Source organism: Priapulus caudatus, unplaced genomic scaffold, assembly GCF_000485595.1.
Source record: "Priapulus caudatus unplaced genomic scaffold, Priapulus_caudatus-5.0.1 Scaffold460, whole genome shotgun sequence".
NCBI lineage: Eukaryota > Metazoa > Priapulida > Priapulimorpha > Priapulimorphida > Priapulidae > Priapulus > Priapulus caudatus.
In genome coordinates, this window is record NW_014577521.1 from 195,477 (window position 1) to 208,880 (window position 13,404).

The 13,404-nt window shown below is 47.8% G+C and overlaps 3 protein-coding genes across 3 annotated transcripts in view; 1 reads left to right on the forward strand and 2 right to left on the reverse strand.

Moving 5' to 3' along the window:
- Positions 1 to 5,754, reverse strand: part of LOC106810642 (kelch-like protein 20) — a 7,185-nt gene extending 1,431 nt beyond the window's left edge. Inside the window, exons 1-9 of the mRNA XM_014814067.1 lie at positions 5,620 to 5,754; positions 4,398 to 4,956; positions 3,830 to 3,988; positions 3,189 to 3,399; positions 2,674 to 2,857; positions 1,466 to 1,609; positions 1,083 to 1,216; positions 563 to 771; positions 451 to 457 (exon numbers count right to left, since the gene is read on the reverse strand). Coding sequence (XP_014669553.1) covers positions 451 to 457; positions 563 to 771; positions 1,083 to 1,216; positions 1,466 to 1,609; positions 2,674 to 2,857; positions 3,189 to 3,399; positions 3,830 to 3,988; positions 4,398 to 4,919 — 1,570 coding nt within the window. The 5' untranslated portion in view covers positions 4,920 to 4,956; positions 5,620 to 5,754. The remainder of the gene's footprint in view (positions 1 to 450; positions 458 to 562; positions 772 to 1,082; positions 1,217 to 1,465; positions 1,610 to 2,673; positions 2,858 to 3,188; positions 3,400 to 3,829; positions 3,989 to 4,397; positions 4,957 to 5,619) is intronic.
- A 32-nt stretch (positions 5,755 to 5,786) lies between these two features.
- LOC106810650 (integrator complex subunit 5-like) lies at positions 5,787 to 11,747 on the forward strand. Its single transcript, XM_014814079.1, has 5 exons — positions 5,787 to 5,851; positions 6,523 to 6,733; positions 7,816 to 7,910; positions 8,922 to 8,973; positions 11,029 to 11,747. Exons 1-5 carry the CDS (start codon positions 5,801 to 5,803, stop codon positions 11,133 to 11,135), a joined length of 516 nt encoding a protein of 171 aa, XP_014669565.1. The 5' UTR covers positions 5,787 to 5,800; the 3' UTR covers positions 11,136 to 11,747.
- Positions 11,748 to 11,753: 6 nt separating this feature from the next.
- The window catches only part of LOC106810643 (histamine H2 receptor-like), a 1,818-nt gene continuing 167 nt past the window's right edge, over positions 11,754 to 13,404 (reverse strand). The window contains exons 2-3 of the mRNA XM_014814068.1: positions 13,105 to 13,215; positions 11,754 to 12,408 (exon numbers count right to left, since the gene is read on the reverse strand). Of these exons, the coding sequence (XP_014669554.1) occupies positions 11,754 to 12,408; positions 13,105 to 13,215 (766 nt within the window). The remainder of the gene's footprint in view (positions 12,409 to 13,104; positions 13,216 to 13,404) is intronic.

A 13,404-nucleotide genomic window follows, 5' to 3' on the forward strand; every position in this document is an offset into this window, starting at 1 on the left:
GCGCGGAGACGCGAGCGTGGGACGACGCGACGAGCGCGAGCGCGCGACGAGCGCCGAGCGCGGACGACGCGACGAGCGTGAGCGCGGACGACGCGACGAGCGTGAGCGCGGGACGACGCGACGAGCGTGAGCGCGGGACGACGCGCCGAGCGCGGGACGACGCGACGAGCGTTAGCGCGGGACGACGCGACGAGCGTGAGCGCGGGACAACGCGACGAGCGTGAGCGCGGGACGAGCGTTAGCGCGGGACGACGCGACGAGCGTGAGCGCGGGACGAGCGTTAGCGCGGGACGACGACGCGACGAGCGTGAGCGCGGGACGAGCGCGAGCGCGGGACGAGCGTTAGCGCGGGACGACGCGCCAAGCGCGAGCGCGGGACGGCGGCACACTGGTCTATGTACCAGCATACTCTCCGAGTCTCCGACCGATATGCTGCCTGCACTCACTCACCCCGCTCCTGCGCGACATGCATCTAACAGCATGAGCACTAACCACGTTCGTGCGCTACAGTCTATATACCGACACACTCTCCGACCGACACGCCGCACACACACACACTCACCCCGCTCCTGCGTGAGTTCATCGCGACGACGGGGCTCCACTGGTTGCTCTGCGGGTTGTAGCGCTCGGCGCTGCTCAGCTCCGTCGCGTCGTCGCGGCCGCCGACCGCATACAGCATGTTGTTGAAGACGGCGACGCCCAGGTGCTTGCGGCGCGTGCCCATCGGCGCCACCGGCATCCAGCGGTTCGCTCGCGGGTCGTATCGCTCGACTGCAAGAAAACAACCGCGAGAGATCCGCGTCACGTCTCGTCTCTTCACGTCATCGTCGTTTCTTTGTCGTATATATCAGCGTTTCATCGTCGTCTTAAAAAAGTCGTCGTCGTAGGGTTCGCTCCTACCCTGTGGCGTGCCTAGAGACTCATCTTGTCATTTAGATAGAAAGTGTCAGTACATCGAATAAATCAGGCGATACTACCAGGGCGACCATCTTGGTGAAGAATTATTTAATCGAAAGAACACATGTATTATATATACGAAAACTACCGACAGCTCGACAGTGAAACACTAATGAAGAACCTACCTGTATTGAGAGGAGAAGTGCCATCTGATCCGCCGACTGCATACAGGTAGCCGGCCAGGACGGCGACGGCTACACCGAGCCGCCGCGTGCTCATCGACGCAACCTTGTTCCACCTGTTCCCCTGAGGGTCATACCTAGAACAGGGGGTCACACATACAAACGCATTCCATTTCACAATACGACATTTCGGTTCTTGCGGTAAAGCATTGGTATTGAACCCGTAATTCAGCACCTAAAACTCACGTGCCAACTTAACGGATTAGTCCTCAAACACGCGGAAAAATCCGCGGACAACAGTCCCCGGAAAATCGGCGTCCTTTCCACGATGTAGCGATCGCGTCTCAACTGAACCGCCCCCCGATCCCCCCCCCCCGACTACTCACCGCTCGACCACGTTGAGACACGAGACGCCGTCCTGGCCTCCTACGGCGTACAGGTAGTTCTCGAGCACGGCGACGCCGACGCTCGTACGGCAGGAGCTCGTTGGAGCGACGTCGCTCGACCACTGATTCGTCTGAGGATCGTACCTGCAAGACGCACACGCAGCTGTACCTCTCCGCCGACGCACAAAATCGCCGGAAATCGCAGCGAGGAAGAGTGTCCGACCACACGTTACTACCGATCGCTCGTCGCTAACTTTACAGCACGATGGCAAGGAGCGATAAGCTGGTGGCCATGTTGAATACACATAAGCGGCAGGGTAAAAAATACAAGGGAGCGATGAGCGATTCGCTCTTCAAACCTCCGAAATCCCCCCCGTGAGGCTCAAAATAGCTCCCGTAAAATTATTGATGAGAGCTATTTTTCCCACAGACTTTTGAAAAAGAGCAGAGCTCCCGTGAAAAAAAGTAAATTTTCCCTGATAAGCGGCCATACATGCATCACGTAGACATGGCCCATGCCTACCCCTCACACATATCGCACATTACTACCAACACCGATAGTAACCAGTAGCATATCTTTTGATCCAACGTGCAGGAAAACACCTGCAAGGAGACGTGTGCAGCACGCGGAACTACTTGCTGTTTTAACCCCTCGACTCTGTTGAGATAGGACTAGCGGTAGCATATATCTAAGGTCCCGCGTACGACAGAACCATCCCGCCCACTCACCTCTCAATGCTGTTGAGATAGGACTAGTAGTAACATATATCTAAGGTCCCGCGTACGGCAGAACATCCCGCCCGCTCACCTCTCGATGCTGTTGAGATAGAACTAGCAGTAACATATATCTAAGGTCCTGCGTACGGCAGAGCCATCCCGCCCGCTCACCTCTCGATGCTGTTGAGATAGGACTAGCAGTAACATATATCTAAGGTCCCGCGTACGGCAGAACCATCCCGCCCGCTCACCTCTCAATGCTGTTGAGATAGGACTAGCAGTAACATATATCTAAGGTCCCGCGTACAGCAGAGCCATCCCGCCCGCTCACCTCTCGATGCTGTTGAGATAGAACTAGCAGTAACATATATCTAAGGTCCCGCGTACAGCAGAGCCATCCCGCCCGCTCACCTCTCAATGCTGTTGAGATAGGACTAGCAGTAACATATATCTAAGGTCCCGCGTACAGCAGAGCCATCCTGCCTGCTCACCTCTCAATGCTGTTGAGATAGGACTGTCCGTCGTGTCCACCGACGGCGTACAGGAGGTCGTTGAGCACGGCGACGCCGACGCCGCAGCGCCGCTTGCTCATCGGCGCCACCATCCGCCACTCATTCGTCTGCGGGTCGTAGCGCTCGACACTTGAGATCGCGTCTCCACTGCACCAGCCCCCGACTGGAGAATCGAGAAGGAATTCGTTCAAATACAGCAGTCAATCGCAACGAGTTGCACCAGCCCCCGACTGGAGAATCGAGAAGGAATTCGTTCGAATACATCCATCAATTGCAATGCGATGATTTAAATCCACTCGCTACACATTCGCGAGTTTTAATTCGCCGATTACGTAATTATGCTGCGGTTTACATAAAGGGAGTTATCGATTCCAATTCGACGTATTTTATTTTAAATACTCAAATTAGTCGATGTCTAACCGTACTTATCAATCAACATTAGCAGTACGGTTGCGACCGACAACATTTGCGATGAACTGCACACGCTTTAATACCTGCAAACAACACCTCGCCACATCGTATCGGCTTTCTGGGCCGAGTTCGCGGACCCTGCATGAGCGGGCGTTCTTGCGGCAGCAGCAGATAGTTTTTTGCCTCGTCAACGAGATCCCGGCACGACTCGTCGCTCTTAATGAGCAGGTCCGCACCGACGGTGCCGACGAGGAACTTTGGGCTGAGCAGCGGCAGACGCACGTGCTGAAGCGTCTGCAACAAAGTATCGCATCAATTCGCTGGTTGACAACATTCTCAAAATTTCAATTTTCCCTAAGCTTCCTATGACTTCTGGTTAAATACTACTTTTCCTTGATCGAGATCGAAATTCCTCGACTTTCCCCTGACCTTGAATAAAATGAAATTTTTTTCAAGCTTTCCCTGATTCAGGGCAATTCTCTTGTCGAGGTACATGCAGCCTACATGTCTACATATTGAAACTTGAGAATAGAATACAGAACTCAATACCTGAGCTTCAGACAGTATAATTCAAACAAAAGGTTGTGTAGTGTACACTAATAGGTTAACGTTTATTTAAGATGGCTAAATATACACTACCAATAGCTTAACATGAAATGAAGATGGCTCAACATGAGCTTACGATGGCTCAACACATCTGACACGTGACAGCTAGAAATCCAACCTGTGGCAAGAGGGGTCGTCGCTCGGTCGTGTTGTACTTCACCCAGGCCATGACTGCGCTGAAAACCTGCTCCTCAGTGCGAACGTTCAGTTCATCGCTGGAGATGATGTCGATCAGCTGATTGACAGGCAGCAGAAGGAATTCTTCGCTCTCCATCACCTAGCGAAACACGCAGGTGCATGTTAGGATACTCACATATATACGCTCATGCCAGAGTACAGAGCGAACATGCCAGAGTACAAGGCGAGGTTTACATTGAACCAAACGACTTAATTATTACTGCTATTTTTGCCAAAAGTTCATTAAACAGAAAACTAGAGCTTTCAATTGCTCATACAGATGGGTAACCCAAACCCAACCTTGAACTTAACAAATATCATGCATAAGGGGAAATCTGAATCACGCCACAACATCACGGGTGTAACTCCGACAAAAACGGCCAGCTTGCACAATAGACGGCATAGGTGCTAGCATTGCTACTATTAAAGTTGGTAGTATCCCCTGTTACATCCACTAGTGGGCACACCGATGGGTACGCGCGCACGGACAACGGCCGACGTCGACGCACCTCCTGAAAGTTGTGCTGCGTAAACTTGTCGGCGACTCGCAGCAGGTCGCGGCAGGCGTGCGTGTCGGCGAACGCGCGGATGCCGAGGCAGTTGGACGGGTCGAGCTGTCGCTTGAGGAACTCGCAGCACGTCTCCTGGATCTCGGCGAGCTGCAGCAGGCAGGCGGCCGGCAGCAGCGTCTGCACGTTGCTCTCCTCGACGACGATGTGCGACGTGTAGCAGAAGTCGACGAGCGTCTCCATCGCGCGCTCGTCGATGTCGCGGATCGTCACCTCCGTCTGCCGGCTCTCGGCGAGCTCGCCCGTGAACATCGCGTGGAAGTAGGGGCTGCACGCCGACAGGATGACGCGGTGCGCGAAGATCTTGCGCGTGCCGACGATGATGACGACGTCGCATAGCTCGCGGTGCTTGCGCAACGAGTTTGTCGCCTCCAGCGTGTGTCTAGGGTGCTTGTCGGACGTGTAGGCTAGTCTGGCAGGCGAGGCCGCCCTCTCTGGCGTGTTCTCGACTATCTCTCCCATCTGACTCGGTCACATCCAGTCCGGTGCTGTTCAGCTGCTGTGTAGACATATATTATAAAATGGGGATGAGCTCGCATGTCGGGCCAGTGCAGGGAAGGTTATGCTGAACGGGAGAGCACTGGCCTATAAATAGATAAAAATATGGAATGCTTTGTTGAGAATTTGTTGCTACCTTCTGGAGTTAAGTGCGTGGTTTGAAATTTTAGTACTCCCAGTTTGCCACCTCAGAGATATCAGGTGGCACCTGCTCCAGAGAGATATCTCTTATCTCGTGACTCACCCCAGTAGTACTGTCTCAGTCTGTGTCACACGCAGTGACTGTCTTGTTGATATAAGATATACGAGTTTATTTTATCACTTTCAATATCAGCAGACGAGGATTTTTTTAACAAAATATGAATAACGTACAGTGAAGGGATGACGAAAAGACCATACGGTCATCTAGTCAGCCAACCCCTAACCCCAACCCCTGTTGAACACTCAGAACAGTATTTAAAAAGCATCTAAATAGAATTGCTAGGTAATTATTAATTATTGAAAAGCCCCAAGTCGCAAATGCCAAATGTTGAAAATGAAATGAAGTGGCACTGAAAAAAATGGATCATTGGATGAGCCGATAATGATCGCTAATTATACCTATTGAGCCTACATCATTCATTGCAACACAAACATAAATTCTCTGTCTATATTTTACGCATACCTTACAATTTAATGTTATAAATACGGGTAAAATCACTTCACATTCTAATAAAACCCAAATTCAGTAGAAATAATCATTTTGCTGCAGCATCAGTCCATCATACCAAGGAGCTAAATATACTTCAGAAAATGTAGCGCGCCCTCTCCCGAAAATGTTACGAAACAATTGAGCATGAAAAAGTATGGCAGCCACCACAGAAGAGAGCAGAGTTATTCAGTCTCATAATTCACAGGTAAGATGCTCCTCTGTGACCATGTTAAATAATTAGACTTATCGTGATTAAAACGCTAATTATTGCATATTGGCAGGTGGTATGTAATTCATCACCAATGTAATGGTGTTTATCATGTTTTTATATTTTTCAACATACCCGGTACGGAACGTTACATAGTCTGACACTGACAGTGACAGTGACAGGCTCATCATAATCATACATGATACAATGATACATGTCATACTAGCACAGGCCCTTGGAGGCTCAAGTTTCAAGAAGAGTATAAGACTATATTAAGAGCGAAGCGGTAATAAGCGGTAAGCGCTTCGCTTTTAATATAGTCTTATAATCTTCTTGAAACTTGAGTCTCCAATGGCCTGTGGTCAGACTCATAGGACATGCACAATCCTAGTTTGGGACCCAGCCCTTATTTTCGCAAATGTCCTAAACTAAGCCGGAGCGCTAAGCTAGGATTGTGTGTCCGCTTTGGCTAGAGCATGCCTGCCTAGGCTAATTAGTAGCCCTAAATGCATAATGCCATGGGTTGTTGGCTGAATTGAAAAGTCATTAAAATGTCATTATATATTTTTAATGCATCACGTGTAGGATTTTGCCCTTGCAGCCAGCAGTGACGTCTAGGACAATCCTAAATCATAATTGAGTGGTTCTGCTGTTTTCCTATTGTGCAGGAAATTCTCAATGAGGTTCACAAGTTTGTCACCGGAGCGCAGCTCGCGGACAATCTCTCACGACAGGAACTGGCCCAGAGCGCCATCTTCCTGCTGAAATCGTTGCCGTCATCAAGAGCCGCCGTCCTTGAGCACCTATGCTCGGTGTTTGACGAAGCCGTGAATGTCTATCTGCTGCAGTTAGAGACAGGGAGAACCAGCCCTTCTCCTGGTAGGATATAGTGGATCCGGACTAGTTCTCCGGGTGCATAGTTGCTTGCTAGAATTAAAAGTGTCTCACTGGGCATGAAATTTTATAGGTTCCGATATAAAAAGCATGGTGGAAAGCAAGATAATCACATTTGTACATTGGCTCATATACAAGATTTCAATCTGTCATAAATCAGTTGATTATTGGTTACCGGATCATTTAATGTTATATGTGTGCCTGTGTGATCAGAGTGATGAAAACCATTTGTTTTTTAATTCACTCCTAATATGATCAAGAGCTAATAATACCTAGAGTGTACAACGGAAAAACGGGAAAATAGTGCTATTTCACGACATGATTATTCTACTTTGCCTGCGAGTCTAGAATAATTTTATGGTATTGCATTTAAGCAGAATTCTTTGCTCTCTAAAACAAGACCAACCGCTTGTCAATACAATACTCCTAGGCTGAGATATTGGCTCCTAAACCTCCCCTCCCACATGCCTCACACGGCCTGGCATCCAGCTTATTCCGTAACCTAAACGCCTCTAAGGTTGCTTCGTGAGAGTTCGGTTTTTCCGCCATAATTTTATGAATGATTTTCGGGTGCAGGTGCAGGGTGGAGGTGACTTTCGGGGGCATCGCCTATGCCCTTATCTCCCATTATCTTTCCTAGCACGGCTAATGCCCGTCATGATGGAGCCGGCAATGTTTTTTTAATTAAGTCTCTACAACGCAGCTAGTAAGAGTACCAAATTTGGGCATGTGACATCAATTATCAGCGCTCCAAGCGGTGACGGAAACCGATAGCCGAAATGCTTAGACGCGTGAAGGATGCGGACAGAAGTGGATTCGAGGCGGCGTTTGGCATGTGGGAGGGGAGGTTTAGGAGCCGATATCTCCGCCTAGGAGTATCGTATTGACAAGCGGTTGGTCTTGTTTTAGAGAGCAAAGAATTCTGCTTAATGCAATACCATGAAATTATTATAGACTCGCAGGCAAAGTAGAATAATGTTGTCGTGAAATAGCACTATTTTCCCGTTTTTCCGTTGTACACTCTAGGTATTATTAGCTCTTGATATGATGTTTATTTTGTATTGAAGATACCAGCTTAGATGAAGTTATTGATGACATCTACCAAGTATTGACAGGATTCATTACAAGCAACCCTACTGCATGGGCTCCAATCATCTCAAGTGTAAGCTTGATTCCATTCCAATTCTATAAACATGTATATACTATATAGTATCAAGAGCTAATAATACCTAGAGTGTACAGCGGGAAAACGGGAAAATAGAGCTATTTTACAGAAATATTATTCTACGTTGACTGCGAGTCTAGAATGAGTTCATGGTTTGGCCTTAAGCAGCATTCTTTGCTCTCTAAAACAAGACCAACCGCTTGTCTCTACGATACTCCTAGGCCGAGATATTGGATCGTAATCATGCCTCCCACACTGGCCTCATGACGCCTCGATACCACATATTCCCAAACCTTTGCACGCTTAACGATTTTGGCTATCATTTTTCGTCGCCGCTTGGAGCGCTGATAATTGATGTCACATGCCCAAATGTGGTATGCTTACTACACCATAGTAACTGAGCTGCGTTGTAGAGAATGAATTTAGAAAACATTGCCGGCTCCATCAATGCGGGCATTAGCCGTGCTAGGAAAGATAATGGGAGATAAGGGCCTAGGTGACCCCCCAGAAAGCCACTGATGATAACCGAAATGCCGTTCATTCATAAAGTAATCGCGGAAAAAACCGAACTCTCACGAAGCGACTTTCCTAAAGTTTTAAGCGCGCAAAGGTTCGGGATTATGCGGTATTAAGGCGTCATGAGGCCAGTGTGGGAGGCATGATTACGATCCAATATCTCGGCCTAGGAGTATCGCAGAGACAAGCGGTTGGTGTTGTTTTAGAGAACAAAGAATGCTGCTTTAATAACACAATACCATGATTTTATTCTAGATTCGCAGACAAAGTAGAATAATATTTTGACGGAAATAGCACTATTTTCCCGTTGTACACTCTAGGTATTATTAGCTCTTGATAGTATATATATGATCATGCTAACACTTGTTGTCGGTTGATAATAGCAGCTAGGCTTTTCTGTAAAGCTTTCTATGTGTTGCACTCATTTCAAGGTTCATAGAGATTATAGTAATAACTCAAGGCATTGATGTTATTTTGATTGCTATATTTCAGTGGTCTATTGAATTACTTGGACAGCTAGGTAGTAACTATGCAGAGAGAAGTGGTAAGTGTATGATGTTTATTATCTAGATTTTTAATAAGATCAAACATAATATACGTACACAATGTTTTGGACAGATTTCACTTCCTGAAATTTGAAACAACCAGATGAAATTGTGCTTGTCTATAAACACCTATTGGTGTTAACTTGTAAGCAATCAAAAAACTATTTTGTTAACTTTGGACTAGGACATTGTGAAGTAGAATCTTTCTTTATTCACGACCTAACGTTACAGCAACACAGTATAAACACAACGAGTAAATACTAGATAATACAGTCAAAGTCCAATAAACTTGGTTTTAAATGCTAAAAATTGCAAATTGGATAAAATTTATCTATTGTCTTTTGATTATATATATATGTCAAAAATGTTACTCTTAGCTACCAGCTTGAAAAGTTGCATCATGCATGGCTAGAGTGTGATACAGGGGAAAAATGACTTTTTTTCACGGGAGCTCTTTTTCAAAAGTCTGTGGGAAAAATAGCTCTCGTCAAAAATTTTACGGGAGATATTTTGAGCCTTACGGGAGCGATTTCGGATGTTTGAAGAGCGAATCCCTCATCGCTCCCGTGTATTTTTTACCCTGGTGTGATAATAGTGTCACAGTGGCTAGTAAAATTGGTAAAAGTGCTATACTAGTAGTCATCAAAGATTCTGGCAATTATGGTGCAAAAATTGCAATTTTGTTTAATGAAAAGGAATTTTAGGAAACTGACATTTTTATCACAGTACCATGATGCAACTAATAGTTTTTATTAAACTTATATTTTATACATACAGGCAAGATAAACATTTATATGAGAGGCACCAAATAATTTCCTTCCTTTTTTAGCTCATCTGACATAGTCAGATGCAGCTTGTAGAATTGCATGATTGTCCGTACGTGCGACCGGCCGTCCGTGCGTCAACAGTTGGGCACAAATCTTAACCACTCGACGTACGGTCACGATATTAGGGACGTCAGGGGGGATCGTGAAAAGGATTCAAGATGACAAATTTGGGGGTCAAAGGTCAAGATGTGTAAACGGAGGGGGAATATTTCCCCCTTAACTTAAGGTATAGGAGGAAATACGGAATTGCGGCACAAATCTTAACGGCTCAACCTATGCTCTTTATATTTGGTGTATAGTGTGATGGGCAGGAAACCCATCACCAGTGCGAAATTGCAGGTCACAGGTCAAAGGGCAGGGGGGGAAAGGTCAGATATCAGACATTTTCTGAGGACATGGGCTAACGGACAAAGTGAAAAACTTTTTTGTTTCAGCGCTGACCTACCATTTTTATCACTTTATTGAAAGGACCATGAAATGTGCTTTCCACTGATATGCAAAGAGTAAGTGTCTGATAACCTTTTGACCCTCAAGAGGAGGGTTACACATGGATTCCTGAACTGCCTCAATGATGTCACAGTGTCTCATATTCATGGCACATCCATAATCTGGAAAGCCAGTAAGCCTGGATAGCCCAACGGCTACAGCACAGAATTACGGCTCAAATGTCCTTGGATCGAATCCCATCAGATTTTTTATTATTTACCTGTTTTCTGTATTTTTCTATCTTTATCCATTTAACTATTTCTTTCCAATTAAGGCAAATATTTACATGATTTATTTACAACAAATAATGTTTACAACAATTAAATTTTTTAAATTTTTAATAGGGTTAGGGTTAGGGTTAGGATCACAATGCACCATAAAACAGGAGTTTCAGGCACGCGATTTGTATCAACCAATGGGATTTGGGAGGTATGCACAATGCAGAAGGTTGCTGAAATGATGTGTACGCAACTGCGTATCTGCATATTTGCGCCTAACAAAGGTGTCACTACGCACGACTTAAATGTTATGTTTATAACCGTAGCAACAGACCTCAGATAAGCCCAGACGCTCTGCGGCTCTTGTTAAACTTATATTTCATAAATACAGGCAAGATAAACATCTATATGAGAGGCACAAAATAATTTCCTTCCTTTTTCTGTGACTCAACGTCCACTACAACTTCTTCAATGTTCCCCATGAACAACTGTTTAATGGTGGCTGTTGCTATGGTAACCACAGGAGTTCCTGATGCTTCGAGGTTGAATGAGCTCATGCAGCACTGGATGACGTGTCCAGCCACCCGAGCCTTGATTGACATTGCCGCTCAGTGCATTGCTGCGATGTAAGTACTTGCTACTTTAGGTGTCTTCCAGTAGTCGTGTGTACACGTGAGCGTGATGAATTGGTTGACTAACACATTACATCGTGTGCTAATGCGTGATAGATCACACTAGAAGGCAGGTAGTGTCGCATGCCAGCCATCAACATGCAAGCAAGCTGTCGAGAATTTTATGGCTGAACTGATACGGCTGCACTGTTATGCAAAAATAGCCCTGCTCCTCGTTCGTAGTCGGAGTCTCAAACCAAAGTTTTGCCTACTAGTGTGCAACCTCTGGACGACCTTAGCAGTCCCTACCCTCTAATACACAACCTCTGGACGACCTCTCATCTCTTGTCGCCGCTGCCCGCTAAGGTGTGACCTCAGGATGATCTTTCAACCCTCGCGTCCCCGCTTGTTAGCGTGCGACTCTGGGACGACCTTTCAATCTCGGTCCCCGCCCGCTAGCGTGACCTCTGGATGACCTCTCAAAACTCGCAGTCCCCGTCCGCTAGCGCGCGACCTCTGGACGACCTCTCAACCTTCGCAGTCTACCCTCTAACGCCTGACCTCGAGATGACCTCCCTATCCTCAGGGTCCCCGCCCCCGCTAGTGTACAACCTTGGGATGACCTCGGGACGACCTCTCAACCCTCGCGGCGCAGCAGCGTGCGGAGCGCGCGCCGGAAGTCGGCGTACTTCCAGCAGTAGATGGCCGGGTTCACCCACGAGTTTGCGACCCAGAGCACGTCGGCAAGCCACGTCGGCCAGTAGAAGCCCGGCGCCGTGTAGTCGAGGCCGCGCATCGCCAGGTACGTGTAGACGCCGTAGAACGGCGTCACGCACGCGACGAGCGCGCCAAAGACGAGCGCGAAGATGCGCGTCGTCGCGAGCGCGTGGTGGCGCCGCATGGCGGCCGGCTCCTCGCTCGGCCGCGCGTGTATGCTCTGGCGGTGGCGCTTTGCGACGCGCGCGATGTCGGCATACAGCGCGGCCATCGCGGCGAGCAGCAGCAGCAAGTAGATGCACTGCGCGAGCATGTGGTACCTGTTGAAGAAGACTTCGATCGAGCAGATCGCCTCGGTGCTGTGCCACAGCAGCAGCGGCACGACGACGAAGAGCACCGCCCACAGCCATGTGGCGCCGATAGCGGCGTTGGCGCGCCGGTCGGTGACGATCGTCGGGTAGCGCAGCGGGTGGCAGATCGCGATCCAGCGGTCGATCGTGATCGACAGCAGGTTGGTGACGGAGACGACGAGGGTGACGTCCATGAGTGCGGTGCGCAGGACGCAGAGTACGAACCTGTGGTGCGGACGTACGACTCGCATGTTAAGCAGCGACACGCGTTCGGCAATGAATAAGATGGCGGTGTGGGTGACCAATCTCGGTTTACGTAAGCTATGTCACAGTACTGGGGGCTATCGCTGGCATTCGCCACCTTTGCGAATTACGATGAATAAACAGCAGTGGATGTTTTACTATACCAGCTGGTGAGTAAAATTGGCGAAAGATTTAACTGCTCACATAGTTACTAAATTAATAAATATCTATCGTCAAATTGCAGGTCCATGAAAGTTCTAATAAATTCAACCCAGCTCTTTGGTCCAAGTGACATATAAGTGTTTTTTACATAAACGATTGCAAACGTGAAATTTGAGCTATTGTTGCAACTGTACACCTCTTTTCCCATATATACCCAGCACATGTTTATGTCTTGCTTAGCATTATGTGAAAGTGGGCAGTGGCCATGGTTTTTCACTGGTAGCTAAAAAATTCAATCTGGCAGCTCAAGTCTAGGACTGACAGGTCTCTCGTAGCCATTCTCTGTCTGTGTAGCTATAGCATGACACCGGTATAACGTCACTGTTAGTTTCAGTGATTTTTGCACAATTTAGGTGTGTTTTCTGAAATTTTGAGATCCCTCGGGGCTAAACATGAGCGAAGACCTAAGCATGAAGCAAGTTACAGTTGGCATTGAAATTGCGAGCGTTTACTCACCTAGTGGCCTGGTGCGTGTAGAGTTCAAAGAAACCCGTGTAGGTCATGGAGAGGTAGATGCCGTATGCGAGGCCAACCGTCAGGTCCGCCGATGATAAGCTCAGGAGAAACCTGTTGCGAATTAACAGAAGTTGTCTTTGAGCGGTTGTATACACACGCAGGCCGAGGCCGCATGCTGGCAAGCACGCATGCTGGCATTGGCAAAGACGCATGCTGGCAAAAACTCATGCTGGCTAATGCATGCTGGCAATTGCATACCGGCAAATTAAATGCCATGCTGGCAAAGACGCATACTGGCAA

What these genes read in the sequence shown, in the direction of transcription:
- LOC106810650 (XM_014814079.1), top strand. Translation starts at nt 5,801, where the DNA reads ATGGCAGCCACCACAGAAGAGAGCAGAGTTATTCAGTCTCATAATTCA. An exon ending in GAGAACCAGCCCTTCTCCTG is followed by an intron (nt 6,734 to 7,815) that starts GTAGGATATAGT and finishes TTTGTATTGAAG; the next exon opens with ATACCAGCTTAGATGAAGTT. An exon ending in TAACTATGCAGAGAGAAGTG is followed by an intron (nt 8,974 to 11,028) that starts GTAAGTGTATGA and finishes TGGTAACCACAG; the next exon opens with GAGTTCCTGATGCTTCGAGG.